General features: G+C 57.4%; 1 protein-coding gene across 4 annotated transcripts; it reads left to right on the top strand.

The window, feature by feature from the left end:
- The first annotated feature begins 1,533 nt into the window (after positions 1-1,533).
- Positions 1,534-13,520, top strand: LOC149994873 (carbonic anhydrase-related protein 11). 4 transcript variants are annotated; one of them, XM_090260426.1, is made up of 10 exons: positions 1,534-2,152; positions 2,241-2,315; positions 3,088-3,200; positions 4,810-4,995; positions 5,210-5,305; positions 5,469-5,541; positions 5,633-5,787; positions 6,009-6,174; positions 11,090-11,301; positions 13,024-13,520. In XM_090260426.1, the coding sequence occupies exons 1-10, from the start codon at positions 2,086-2,088 to the stop codon at positions 13,237-13,239; spliced, it is 1,359 nt and encodes a 452-aa protein (XP_090116552.1). In that variant the 5' UTR covers positions 1,534-2,085; the 3' UTR covers positions 13,240-13,520. The 4 variants fall into 4 exon arrangements, with proteins under 4 accessions (XP_090116552.1, XP_090116550.1, XP_090116554.1 ...); XM_090260424.1 differs by having other exon boundaries at positions 1,535-2,152; positions 3,058-3,200; XM_090260428.1 differs by lacking the exons at positions 11,090-11,301; positions 13,024-13,520 and adding an exon at positions 6,938-7,058 and having other exon boundaries at positions 1,536-2,152; positions 3,058-3,200.
- Positions 13,521-13,624: the final 104 nt, after the last annotated feature.

Here is a 13,624-nt window from a genome sequence, read left to right on the forward strand (position 1 = left end):
GAGAGGCAACTGAATGATGATGTATCTCTCACATACCGATGTTTCTCTCCCTCTCTTCTCCTCTGTCTAAAAACAAATAAATAAAATATTTTAAAATGTTGCTTTAAGCCACTAGATTTTAGGGTAATTTGTTATGTGGCAATGGATAACTGATACACACCTTTCTTTCTTGTGTGTTGTTTACCTCTTTTCATTTCTGCTCCCTCTGGGTGTCTCTTCCTTCATCTCTAGGTCCTTAAACATTCATTTCCAATTCTCTATCTCTGAACGCCTTTCTTTTTTATTTTAAAGATTTTATTTATTTATTTTTTCTAGAGAGAGGAAAAGGGAGGGAAAAAGAAAGGGAGAGAAACATGGGTGTGAGAGGGAAACATCGATCGGGTTGCCTGCGCCAACCAGGGACGGAACCGGCAACCCAGGCACCCAGACCGGGAATCGAACCAGCGACCTCTGGCTCTGTGGAAGGACGCTGCCAATCCCCTGAACCACACCGGTCAGGGATGAATGCCTGTCCCTCTGACTCCCTTTAGGTCCGTTTGTCTGTTTCTGGGTCTCCCTCCCTCTTTCTGGGTCTCTGCCATCCGTTCCTCCCTGTTGAAATCTCTTTCTCTGCACGAGTATCTGTGTCTGTAGATGTGCACGTGTGTGTCTGCTTCTTCCTCCTCTGCGGGTCCCTCTGCCCCGGCCCCTGCGTGTGCTTCTGTGTCTCTGTCTCTCCTTAGTGTTTGCTGGGGCCTCCGTCTGCTGATCTCTCTTCTGTCTCTGCCTCTCTCCGGCCCCTCCTGCCTGGCACCTTGTCTTTCTGTCTCTGACCTGCTGGCGGATCCCTGTCTCTGGGTCTCTCGGCCCCTGTCGCTGTCTTTCTCTCTCACTCAGCGCGCGTCTGTGTCTGTCTCGCCCTCCCACCTCTGGCCCGCCGTCTCCCTCCGCCATGTCTCTCCGCAGCTAGCCTGGCTCCCCTCCCCGTCCAGAGCCTCCGCATTCTCCGACCTCACCCGGGCTCTCTCGCCCGGGCCTTCCCGGCTCCCCCGCCTCACCGCTCTCTCCCTCTCCAGGTCTCTGCCTCCCCCTCCTGGTCAGCGGCCCTCACCGCACCCCGGTCTCCCAGGGGATCCCCGAGCCTGGTTAAGGCAGCCCCTGGCGGAGGCCCGAGGGGAGCACTGGGCGGAGGCTGCGGGCGCCTGTGCAGGCTCCAGCCAGGGTCTCCGAGAGCTGGGGGACCCCAGAACCCTCGGGGGCCAGGGTCCCGAGCACGCAGACTCGGGAGGCCTCTCCCAGCTCCACCTTAAGCGCCCCCCTTCCCCCTTCTGCGGAGGATGGGAACGGCCAGCTCCAGGCCCAGGTGTCCGGGCCACCCCGTGGCCCCGCGACCCCACCATGCTGCCCTTTGGGCATCTCACACACACACACACACGCACACGCACACGCACAGCCCGAGGAGAAGTGTTCGCTGTGAGAGCACCCGCCCGCCCCCCCAACAACCACAAAAAAAATTAAATAACACCAAGAGAGGGAGGGGGAGGGAGGAAGGGACAAGAGAGAAGAGAGAGACAGAGAAACAGAAGAGGCAGGAGAGGAGGTGGAGAGAGGGAGAGAGCGAGGAGAGAGAGAGAGAGAGAGAGAGGAGCTTAGAGGGGGAGAGAGGAGGTGAACAGGGAGAGAAGGGAAAGAAGAGGCAGGAGCAGAGAAGGAAGAGGGGGAGGAGGAGGTGAGCGAAGCAGGATGGGGACATGGAGTTAGGGGGCTTGGGAGAGCTTAATGAAAAGAGCGAAGAGGGGGTGTGGATTAGGAACCAAGAGGTAACCCCAGGGAGAAGCAGAAGGCAGAGAGAGGGGTAGAAAGATCGGGAGGCAGAGAGAGAGTTGGGGGGAAGGAGAGGAAGGAGAGGCGCGGAGGGGAAGACAGAGAGGAGTGGGTTGGGGGAATCTCAGTCCCCTGCCGGCCTGATATCTGGGGAACCGGGACTCCCCGTGGGGAGGGGAGGAAGGCTGGAAGTCCTGGAGGGACAGAGTCCCACAGAAAAGAGAGGGAAGCGCTGAGAGGGGCCGGGGCACTGGGAAGGGGTCGCCCAGAGGCCTCCCGGGGATGGGCGGTGCAGCTAGTCTGAGCGCCCCTCGAACGCTGGTACTCTGCGCTGCACTGGGGGCAGCAGGTAAGGCTTGGGGTCGGGGCTCGAGCCCCTGAGGGAGGGGCGGGGGTGGGGGTGCCAAGGAGAGAGGCTCAGGCAGCTCTCTCCCCAGCTCACATCGGACCCGCACCTGACCCCGAGGACTGGTGGAGCTACAAGGATAATCTCCAGGGAAACTTCGTGCCAGGTGCAGCCGGGGAGGGGACCAGGCAGTCCAGGCCCAGGGCACCTCCCTCCTCGGACCCAGGAACCCTCTCCTCCCAGGAGTCCCAGCCCCTCCCTTCCTCCCTCCCCAGTCCAGCCCAGCCTCTGAACCCCAGGGGCTCACCATGGGGCATTATACATGCGCATTTCAAGTAGTGAGTGGGAGTGAGTGGAAGGAGAGTGTGGGGGTGGAAGAGAGAGAGAGACTGTGTGTGTGTGCGTGCGTGTACTTGCAGGGGAAGAGGCAGGCAGGTCCTGCCTCCTGCCGGGAACCAAAGGTTCAGTGGCCCCCTCCCCTGCCTTGCCCAGCCCTCTCTTGCAACTCCTCTCCCCAGTGCGTTCATTATCCATAGGTGGTGCAGGAGTCTGAAAGAACTACAACTCCCATGGGCCCTGGAGCAAGCTGGCTGTGGATGAGCAGGCTGGTAGCCCTAGGGCCTCCTGGGAGTTGTAGTTCCTCCTCCAATGACTTCATTTAAGATAGGTTTGATCACAGAGAGGCTTGGAGGTGATAGGGGGTCTTAAGAAACTCCTCCGAGATTCTTCTAGGACCCAGGATCCTGGATCCCAGCCCCCTTTTCCCTCGCATCCAGGAGTCCAGGTTCCCAGCCGTTCTACTCCTGGGATCCAGGGGACCAGACCACAGCCTTCTCAGCAGATGCCAGCATTGGGATCCAGTCCCAATTTCTGACTCCCTTTCCTCCTTGCCCTGCCCCTGCCCCCAGGGCCTCCCTTCTGGGGCCTGGTGAACGCAGCCTGGAGTCTGTGTGCCGTGGGGAAGCGGCAGAGCCCCGTGGATGTGGACCTGAAGAGGGTTCTTTATGACCCCTTCCTGCCCCCGCTGAGGCTCAGCACTGGGGGAGAGAAGGTAAGGGGCCTGGAGGGAGAGGTTCTCAAATCCACTGGGGGGGCATGAGTGAAGGCTGGGGTGGGGCACTGAGGTGGGGAAGAAGGGGTACAAGCTTGGTGGAGAGGAGGCTCCTCCCACTCTAAAATGGATCACCTGTTCTTCCCTCCCCATACATGGCTCCCTAGTCTCCTCACCTCTGTAGAAGCAATGGTAAAATAGAATGTTTCCTCTGCCAGGCATTGCCTTAAAAGCTTGTTAAACCCTCTAATTCTCCCAGCAACCCCATGAAGTAGGTGTTAATATTATCCTTTTTTTTTTTAAATTAACACAAGTTTCTTAACATATGCCTCCTGTAGACATAGGTGATACCCAGGAAAAAATTAGTTAACTCCTGAAGTGGCCTGAGCCACTAGCTTAAATACCATTTTCAGCTAAAGACAAGAGGAGGAAAGGCATTGGAAGCCAGTTATCTATCCTTATTTTATGAGTGCAGAAACTGAGGCACAGAGAGGTTAAGTTATTTGCTTGCAGTCACACAGCTAGAGAGTGCTAGTGCTGGGATTCAAACCCAGGCAGCATTGTCCCAACATCCGTGCTCTTGCTCACTTTGCAATACCATTTTTTGTATGAGCCAGCACCATCCTTCACACAGCTGCCCCAGCTAAAAGCCTTGCAGCCATCCCGTTTTGTTCTCTCCCTCATTCCCACATCCAGGGTGTCCTTTCTAGTCACCCTGCTAAATATTCAAATCCTTTCACTTCTTGTCGCCTCCACTGCCCCCACCATCGTCTTGCACCTGTACTGGAGCCACAGCTTCCTTGCTGGCCTGCCTCTCTGCCTCCTGCAATCCATTCCCCACCCCACAGCTAGAGAGATGTTTAAAAACACAAACCAGATCAGACTTGTCCTGCTCGAAATCCTTCTCTCAGCATAAACAAGAACAACAGACATGTGTCTGGCACTGTGCCAAATGTGTTAGACATATTCAATTATTTAAATAAAAATACAAAATGCCTCATAATTGCCCATATGGCTTCCATCACCATTCTCTCCTTGGCTTGTGGCCCTGATCCCATTGGCCTGTCCACTGTCACTGAAATAGGCCACCTCAGGACCTTTGCACTTGCTGTTCCCCCTTCCTGAAACGCCCTTTGCTCTTTCAGGTCTGCATCTGAGTGTCACCTCATCATGGAAGCCCTTCCCTGACCTCCCCCTCCAATCCAATCTAGGGCAGATTTCCCGTTACACTTTCTCAGAGCCCCCAGTTCTTCCGAGTATGAGCACAGAATCTAATTAAACAGTTACTCATGTGAATAATTATTTATTGCCTGTCTCTCCCCTATAGAACATAAGCTCCATGAGGCACAGGATTTTTGTCTACTTGTTCATTGTTCTCTTCCTGGTATCCATGGCACATAGTAGCAACTCAATAAATATTTAATTGAGACTAATAAATTCACCAGCATTGAGCACCTACCATGGACCAGCACAAAGCCTTGAACATCAGTGGTGCTCAAACTATGCTGAATGATTAAGTGATTGTTGGAAGCAGGAAATGAAGGAGTTGAAATGGGAGGAAAGAGATCTTTTCTCTGTGTCGCCATGTTGTCTTCCACCTTTTCCACAGCTCAGGGGAACCCTGTACAACACCGGTCGCCACGTGTCTTTCCTGCCTGCACCCCGGCCTGTGGTCAATGTGTCTGGGGGTCCCCTCCTTTATAGCCACCGACTCAGTGAATTGCGGCTGCTATTTGGAGCACGAGACGGAGCTGGCTCTGAACACCAGATCAACCACCTGGGCTTCTCTGCTGAGGTGCTGGTCACTGATCTCTAGCCTTTGACCCTTGCCCTGAGTCAACCCTGTTTCTCCCCTCCCTCTCCTCTGAATGCCTCCCCACATCCTCCCCACAGACCTGCCCTCCCCAGCATAATCCTTATGCTGACTTGGGACCCCCCAAAGCCCAGAGTCGCACCCATTCTCTCCCCCCTTCTTCTGGGGAACCCCACTCGCCATGTTCCCCTCCCAGGTGCAGCTCATCCACTTCAACCAAGAACTCTATGGGAACCTCAGTGCTGCCTCCCGAGGCCCCAATGGCCTGGCCATTCTCAGCCTCTTCGTCAATGTGAGCACAGGCTAGATTCGGAGGGAGGGAGGGGACTGGGCACCTGGGATCTGGGGTCTGAGGAAGAGGGAGGCTGGGAGGCCCAGACTCCTGGGTATTGGGGGAAGAAGGGATGGAGGGCTTGAACTTCCTACCTCCTCGCCTCATACCCCCCCCTCCTCAGGTGGCTAGCAGCTCAAACCCGTTCCTCAGCCGCCTCCTTAACCGTGACACCATCACCCGCATCTCCTACAAGAGTAAGTCCCTGGTGCATTGGTGGAGGTGTGCGCACACGAGGGGAGCTCAAGAGGGGCACTCCTCTTCACTCTGGTTAAAATATGCCTGCAGATGACGCCTACTTTCTTCAAGACCTGAGCCTGGAGCTCCTATTCCCTGACTTCTTCGGCTTCATCACCTATCAGGGCTCTCTCAGCACCCCACCCTGCTCTGAGACTGTCACCTGGATCCTCATTGACCGGGCCCTCAATATCACCTCCCTCCAGGTGACCCTCTGTGTACACCCGCCCTCGTTGCTTCACCTACCCTCCTTCCCCACGTTGACTGGGTACTGGAGGGGGTCAGAGGGTCAGATGACCCTTGGGGCTAGGGTGGAGCTGAGCAAAGCCCCACTGATCCGCTCCCAGGGGCGGGACTTCCTGTATGACGTTACCAAGACCATCATTATTCACTCCCAGTTTCCCACCCCACCCCTGTCCTGTGGCAGATGCATTCCCTGAGACTCCTGAGCCAGAATCCTCCATCCCAGATCTTCCAGAGCCTCAGCGGTAACGGCCGGCCCCTGCAGCCCTTGGCCCATAGGGCCCTGAGGGGCAACAGGGACCCCCGACACCCCGAGAGGCGCTGCCGAGGCCCCAACTACCGCCTGCATGGTATGGTCCAGTCTGCACCCCTCTTCCACGTCTTGGTGTAACCCGCCTATGTGTCACCCGATGGTGTCAGTATGATACAGCCCTACCCTCCTTTGCTGCTTCTGCATTGTCCAGCCTCTTGAGTTCTCACTCGCTCTTTCTCCCTCCTCCCTATGTGTCAACGTGCTACAGTCCACCTGCCCGCCATAGACCATTGCTGGTCCATGATTTGTCTTTCCTCTTCACTGCTTGCAACTTGAAACTTGGTATATAACCCGAGACCCCTGACTTCTTTGTGGTACGATTAACTATTGGTCCGTGGTTCCTAGTAGTAAGTCTTTCGAACCCGGAACCATTTCCCGTTTCCATGTGGTATAACCCTATGCTGTTCCAAAATCTAATAGCCCCCCTTTACTGAGAATTAACATGGTTCAATCCCCTTCCCTTCCTACTTCCTCCCCTCGGTTCAGCCCTGTGATCTAAAAGGCCACCTCTCTGACTTCTCAACATGGTACAGGCCAGATCCCCCCACCCCCCAAGAATACTTTCACGTAGTTCAGCCTGATGCTGAAACTGAACGTCCCTATTCCACCCTCCTGCTTCCTCTCTTCGGCTCAGCTCACTGCCGGACCATTTCTCCCAGCTTCTCCACCTGGTATATTTCAGTTCCCCCTTCTCAGCCTCCCGGGGGTAAAGCCCTGCGCGGCCCAGCCCGCGCCCCCTGCACACCCCCTCCTACCGTGCCCTGAACTAACTTCCGCAATCGGTGTCGTCTGTCTTACAGTGGATGGTGTCCCCCATGGTCGCTGAGACTTCCCATCGAGGATTGCGCCAGTTTTTCCCAACCGTACCCAAGAGGGAAGGGGAGTCACCCCCAAAACAAAGCTATTAAAGGGACAGAATAATTCCTGTTTCTCAGTGGTCTGATTCTAGACGCGGCGGGGTATTAGAGAATAGCAGCCTTCTAGGAACCGATTTCCGTCTTCCTAAACCCCACTATTCGGGTTTTGGCTTCCTGTTTCCCGAAACAGTCGTTTGGATATGCGGCTCCTTTAAGCGGCGCCTCTTCCCTACCCCCCCCTACCACTTTACCCACTCTCCGGGTCAGGCTGCACGAGTAGAGCCATGTGCTTCCTCCTCCCGCCTGCCTCATTGGCTCGAACTGGGTCACGATCCCGCCCCCAGCGTCGTCATCCATTGGCCAAATGTAGGTCAGTGTCCCGCCTCCCACCAAAGGGCCAGACAACTTCACTCACTGGGCCCCTCCTGCATCCCCGGCCTTGGCGGACCCAGGGGTCCTATTGGCTGTGCGTCTCGAGGGGTAGGGACGCGATTGGCTCGCACTTTCAGCCCGAGGGAGGCACGCGGCTAGGGTGCATGGCCCAAGAGGAGGGCGGGGCAGGGCGGGTAGGGTCCGAGAGGAGGGTGATCACTGTGGCGTCGGGTGTTTTGGTTTGGCTTTTTTTTTTTTTCCGCGAAAGAAGTTTGCTTTGGCCACGCCTCAAGGCGGCCGTCTCCTCCTGTCCCTTCCCCCGCCCCTCCGCGCACACCTCTTGGTGCAGATTGCGAAGCGCCTTCCGTTGAGAGAGCTGCAGATTTTGCAACAGCCAGGCTCAACCACCTTATAGAAGAAGCGCCTTGAGTCCCCTTAAGCCCTCTCTTGCAAGGAGCTGGCCGCCTGATTTGATCACTCCCTCACCCAGACTGCATGGTCGCCTGGGACCCTTCAGAGTTGCACGTTTCTGCAGCGAGGACTGCAAATCCCCGTAGCTCCTAGGATTTGCACTGCTCTGGATACTGGAATCTTGCAAGCTGCGCTCGCCTGCCCCTGGGTAGGCACTTGCCAGAACCACAGGAGTTTCCCGCTGAGTGGCAGGACAGCTCATCGCCTCTCCATGAGCCCGTGAGCCTGCGGGCAGGTGCCCGGCGATGGCGCGGCCCGTGAGCGACAGGACCCCGGCCCCCCTGCTGCTGGGCGGCCCGGCTGGGGCCCCCCCTGGCGGGGGAGCGCTGCTTGGGCTGCGGAGCCTTCTGCAGGGGACCAGCAAGCCCAAAGAACCAGCCAGCTGTGAGTTCTAGCCCCCACGTCACCCATCTCAGACACTCTGCTCCCTTAGGGACTCGGGTGCTGGGGGAGGAGGGGTCCACAGCTATCCCTACATCCCGAGAGTCCATCCTCTCAACCTTTACCCATTTCCTAAGGTGTTTAGGCCCCCATATCTTTCAGCACCCGCGGCCCAAAAGTACCGGCTCTCAAGCCCGTCCACCCCGAGGACGCAGGAGTCCACCCCCCCCTCCATGCCCTTCTCCCAGAGGACCCAACAGTCTAATCCCCAACCCCCTCTTCCTTCTGGTTCCGAGAGTCTGGACCCCTGGGGTCCAGGGAGGAGGGAGGGGGTGTGTCGGATGCTCACACGGTAGTGACACGGGCTGGGGCGGGGCCTCCTGGGGTCACATGGAGTCTAGGGATGAGGAATGTGCCCCAGGAATAGAGCCCCTTCCTGTCCCTTACAGAGTGTGGGGGCGGGGAGGAGGGGGTACCTGCGCACGGGGCGGGGGTTAGACTGCAGAGGAATCACAAAGCTGTCTTTTTTTTTTCTCTCTCACCTGCCCAACCGTCCACCTACCTCTGCCTGAACTTCCGTCCCTCCTCTGTGTCTGTCCCTTCCCTGGTCTCTCTCTGCATCTTTGACGTCCCCTCCGAATGAGTTTCTCTCTCTCTCTCTCGGTCTCTGTCGCCTCTTGGTGTGCGTGCTGCCCCCGTCTCTGACCTTTCTCTATGGGTCTCTCTCCCTCTACGAGCCTGTCCCCTCCCCTCTCTGGTCTCCCTCCACCCCACCCCCCGTCTGTCCTCTCCTCCTCTGATCTCCATCGTGTGGGGCTCTATCCTCCCTTTCCTCTCGTCTCTCTGACGCGGGGTCTCTTCTCCATCTCTGACTTCCTCTCCCTTCCTATCCTGCCTCGTCTTCCTGGCCCCCAGGTCTCCTGAAGGAAAAGGAGCGCAGGGCGGCTCTGCCGGCAGCCACGGTTCCCGGGCCGAGCCTGGAGTCGACGGGCCCGGCGGCGGGCCCGGCGGATGCCCCAGTTGCGGCGGTGGTGGGCGGCGGGTCCCCTCGGGGGCGCCCGGCGGCTGCGCCCGGCCCGAGTCTGTTGGCGCCGCTGCTGTGGGAACGGACGCTGCCATTCGGCGATGTGGAGTACGTGGACCTGGACGCCTTCCTGCTGGAGCACGGGCTCCCTCCCAGCCCACCGCCCCCCGGTGGCCCGTCACCGGCACCTTCGCCCGTGCGCACGCCCGCACCTTCCCCGGGGCCCGGCTCCTGCTGCTCGGCCTCCCCTCGCTCCTCGCCGGGGCACGCCCCCGCCCGGGCTGCCGTCGGGGCGGCAGGCGGCCACCGCGCAGGTGCAGCAGCGGGGGCGGGGCCATGGGTGGGCGTGCTGACCTGCAGGGGGCGGGGCGGGGCGGGGCGACGCCTGGGCCGGGCCGTGGGACTCGGGCGGCGCGCCGGGGTTCGGGGCTCCCTAGTTGAGAAATGTCGGGAGAGAAGCTCAAAGACTGGGTCTCTGGGGTCCACAGGGAAGGAGGGACTTGGGACCCTACGTTCCAGGAGCTCCGCCTAGTGGGGCGGTAGTGTGGACTCCGCTGTGGGACGTAGGAGCTCGTGGGGTCGGGACTGGGAGCCCGGAGCGCCGGATTTATTTAGTGGAAAGTGGACTGTGCCCCCGTATTCTGGGCCCAGAATCGGGGGAACCGGGATAGGACCGAAGCCCTAGGTCCTTTACGGGGCAGAGACTTATGTTTCTCCAGCCCTGGTTTCTGGGTCCCTCATTGGAGAGGGGCCAGGACCCCGAGTCCTGCAGTCCAGCAGAGGGGTGAAGGCCGAGGATCTTCGTTCTAGGGCTTACATCGAGGCGCGGGCCAAGCATCCGTTCCTCCTAGGAGACGAAGGGCCTGGGATCCCAGAATCGCGTGTACCCCAGGGGCGAGGGAATTAGGGTCCTGGGGAAAAGATCGAGGGGGCAGGTTCCCTTGTGCTCCCCAGAGAGCAGGCGGGGGACTAGATCCTTGGAGGTTGAGAGGTTCGAGCTGAGAGACCCGAGGAAGCAAAAGGAAAGGCGTGCTCCCCCTGGCACCTCGGGGTCTCCAGGCTCGGGCAGCAGGTTAAGGACTCCTGTACACACCTGCCACTGGCCCGACCTCCGGGCAGAACCAAGGCCCTCCCCTTCCCTGCTGCATGCTCCCGAGCCACGTGAGTCCTCCGCTAACCTCCGCCGTGCCTCGCGCACGCGCAGTGAGGCGGGAGGGGGCGGGGCCTGGGGAACGTGAGGCAGCCCTAGGCGGCGGGGATGGGGGTGGGGGCTGGAAAGGCAGGCGCCGGCACGTGATTCGGCCTTGAACCGGTGTCCTCAGCTGACCCCTGCTTGCTCGCTCTTAAAGGCGCCGACCGTCACCCACTTTCCGCGTCTCTTCCCCAACTCATGAAAGCTAATAGTTCTTTAGAGGCTCTTGAGGTCTTTTCAGTGTATTGGGTTCCTTTCCTCTGATCATTATGGGGTCTAGGCGTTGTTCAGTGATTCGGTAAGGATTCAAGCTAGTGTTTGGGGAAGAAGCTAGTACTGTGACTCCGAAGACCTGAGAATTCAGAAGCAGTAGCCCAGACTCAAGTGTAACTTAGGGCAAGTCAGGTAATGATTGTGCCTCAGTTTCCCTGTTTGTAGAAATGGAGTTGGTTCCATGATTTCAAAGCATCTTTGTGGCTTAGGGAACCTTCATACTTTGTATTAGGGAGGTTGATCTCTGGCAGAGCTTTATGTTGGCCTTCAATATGGTGGATGTGATAGCTGAGTGGATATGATACCTGACTAGGGGGTAGCATCAGGGAACTTCCTCCCCCAAATAAATACACAATAAGGTAATACATTCTATTTTCCCAAGGCCTGACCTCTCGGGACACACCCAGCCCTGTGGACCCAGATACGGTGGAGGTGCTGATGACCTTTGAACCTGATCCTGCTGATTTAGCCCTATCAAGCATTCCTGGCCATGAGACTTTTGACCCTCGGAGACATCGATTCTCAGAGGAGGAACTTAAGCCCCAGCCCATCATGAAGAAGGCGAGGAAGATCCAGGTGCCAGAGGAGCAGAAGGTGAGCACTGCCAGGTGTAGGATGCAGGCTTGGTTAGAACAGTCTCCACAGCCAGGGTTTCTCACAGTCAGGACTAGGTTCTTACTAGGATTAGTGCTGTTTCCCCTACAGCCAAGGATCAGCCCTCCTTGGCCATGGGGTGCAAAGGGGCAAAGTTTTGGGCTTGAGATTTATGAAGATGGTATCATTGTGAGGCACGGACTCAGCCAGCCCTGCTCGACCCAGTTGTACAGACTTGGCATTTCTTCTGTCAGCTGGACCCAAACCACTCAGTGGGGCAGGCTTCAGGCTCTGCCCAGCTCAGTTGCTAAGGCCAGCATTTCTTAGCAATGGGGTATCAATCTCTCTCTCCTTAATGGCCAGCCAGGCTGGGACTTGCCTCTGCCTGGGACATAGACCTTGCCAGCCCTCTATGCCTTGTTTCCTGGGTCTGGACTGCCTCATTGGCAAGGGGCCCCAGGTTCCCACTGGCAGCCAGAGCCACATTCCGATGTGGGTTCTTTGGGCAGTGACCGCATCTTTCTAGCATCTGACTTTTCCAATTCTGGGGTCTTGCCTAACAAGAGATGTCTGGGCTTCTCCCACAAGACTTTGCCATGCCCGCGTGTAAGACACAACTACCCAGAGCAGCCAGGACCAGCCTCCAAGCCAAATCTACACCAGTGGTTTCTCCTGCCACACGGCTGTGTTGCTAGGGACTGGATTTGCCCTAGCAAGCAGGAGATAGGCTTCAATGAAATGGGGTTCAAGAGGCATCTTTCAGAGCTCTGGGTGTTCCTTGGTACTGAAGAGTGGTCCTCCTCTGCAACCAAATTCCAGGGCTAGAGAACCCTGGGCATGGTCACGTGGGGAGGTCTCAGTATGGCCCCTTTTGCTAAATGACAACTCTTCAAGTAACCACGACCTGTTGGCAGTGGGCAGCTCCCTGGCCTCTATTCAAGGCCAGTAGGTCAGAGACCAGCTGCAGTCGTTGGGACCACTTAGACCTTTTTAAAAATTTTTTAGTTTTTGATTTTAGAGAAAGGGAGAGACATAAACATCAATTTGTTCTTCCACTTACTTATGTATTCATAGGTTGATTCTTGTATGTGCCCTGACCAGGGATCGAACCCGCAACCTTGGAGTATCAGGACATTGCTCTAACCAACTGAGCTACTCAGCCAGGGAAGACCTTAATTTTTTTTGCTGAGGAGAGATGAGGTTGCCTTGGCAACCAGGTCCAAAGGGACCAGTTATGGGAGGATTTTATGGGACATCAAATCCTATCACTGGGGAGGCTAGACTTCCCTTAGCAACTAGGATCTGGACAGGTGATGTGTAGGGCAGTGCTTTTCACTGGGAGCTCTTACATCCTGAATGCCCTGTTGCTAGGGAACAAGCATCCTTAGCAACCAGGGGATAATTGCCGGCCCTTTGTCAGGTGAGGAGGGTGGGATCTGCTTTGCACACTGAAGATTTAAAAGTCCAGTTGTTTGGGGTGGGAGGCTCTCTTATGCCTTAGTTGTTGCTAGGGGCCTGCTCTCCTTAGCAACCAAGGCTCTAGGAGGGCAGACCCCCTTGGGTACCCATACCAGGGGAGGGAGACCGCTGATGGGCAAGTAGCAACCTTGTAAGTCTAGGTTCTCTCTGGTCCTCGAAGGAACAAGCAGAGTTGCTCCTCTCTTGTCTGACTGTGGCCAGGGCCCCCTGAACTTCATTGCTTTCCCACCTCTTTACCCTCAGGACGAGAAGTACTGGAGTCGGCGGTACAAGAATAATGAGGCAGCCAAGCGATCCCGCGACGCGAGGAGACTTAAGGAGAACCAGATATCGGTGCGGGCGGCCTTCCTGGAGAAGGAGAATGCCCTGCTGCGTCAGGAGGTGGTAGCTGTGCGCCAGGAGCTATCCCACTACCGCGCTGTGCTGTCCCGCTACCAGGCCCAGCACGGATCCCTGTGAGGCTGCCCCCTAGCCCCACGCGGCGGAGCTCACCTCCGCCTCACTCAGACTTACGCCCAGACACCTTCCCTCCCCACTCTGTGGCCCACGGGCCGGCCAGCTGGGTGCCCCAGGAACGTGATGATGCAGATAAATACATTTATATTTTTAAGAAAAAGCGAGCCTCCCCCCTCCCTCGCGGGGGCAGGGAGAATCCTGTGTGTGTGCCCCCGGGACGTCGGGGACCCCATCCTCCCACCGCCTCCGCTTAACACGATCCTGAATAAATCTTGATAACCCCAGAGCCAGCTGTCGTGGGGGAGGAGGCAGCTCCCTAGCCCCAGTTCAAGGCCAGCGGGTCACACTGGCCACGATCCATGGGCTTCGGGCGCTCCCACGGGCTACA

The sequence above is a fragment of the Furipterus horrens genome, unplaced genomic scaffold (genome assembly GCF_987537825.1).
Source record: "Furipterus horrens unplaced genomic scaffold, mFurHor1.1.pri manual_scaffold_13, whole genome shotgun sequence".
Lineage (NCBI taxonomy): Eukaryota > Metazoa > Chordata > Mammalia > Chiroptera > Furipteridae > Furipterus > Furipterus horrens.

What these genes read in the sequence shown, in the direction of transcription:
- LOC149994873 (XM_090260424.1), top strand. Translation starts at nt 2,086, where the DNA reads ATGGGCGGTGCAGCTAGTCTGAGCGCCCCTCGAACGCTGGTACTCTGC. An exon ending in CCAGGGAAACTTCGTGCCAG is followed by an intron (nt 2,316 to 3,057) that starts GTGCAGCCGGGG and finishes CCCTGCCCCCAG; the next exon opens with GGCCTCCCTTCTGGGGCCTG. An exon ending in CCCCAACTACCGCCTGCATG is followed by an intron (nt 6,175 to 11,089) that starts GTATGGTCCAGT and finishes TATTTTCCCAAG; the next exon opens with GCCTGACCTCTCGGGACACA.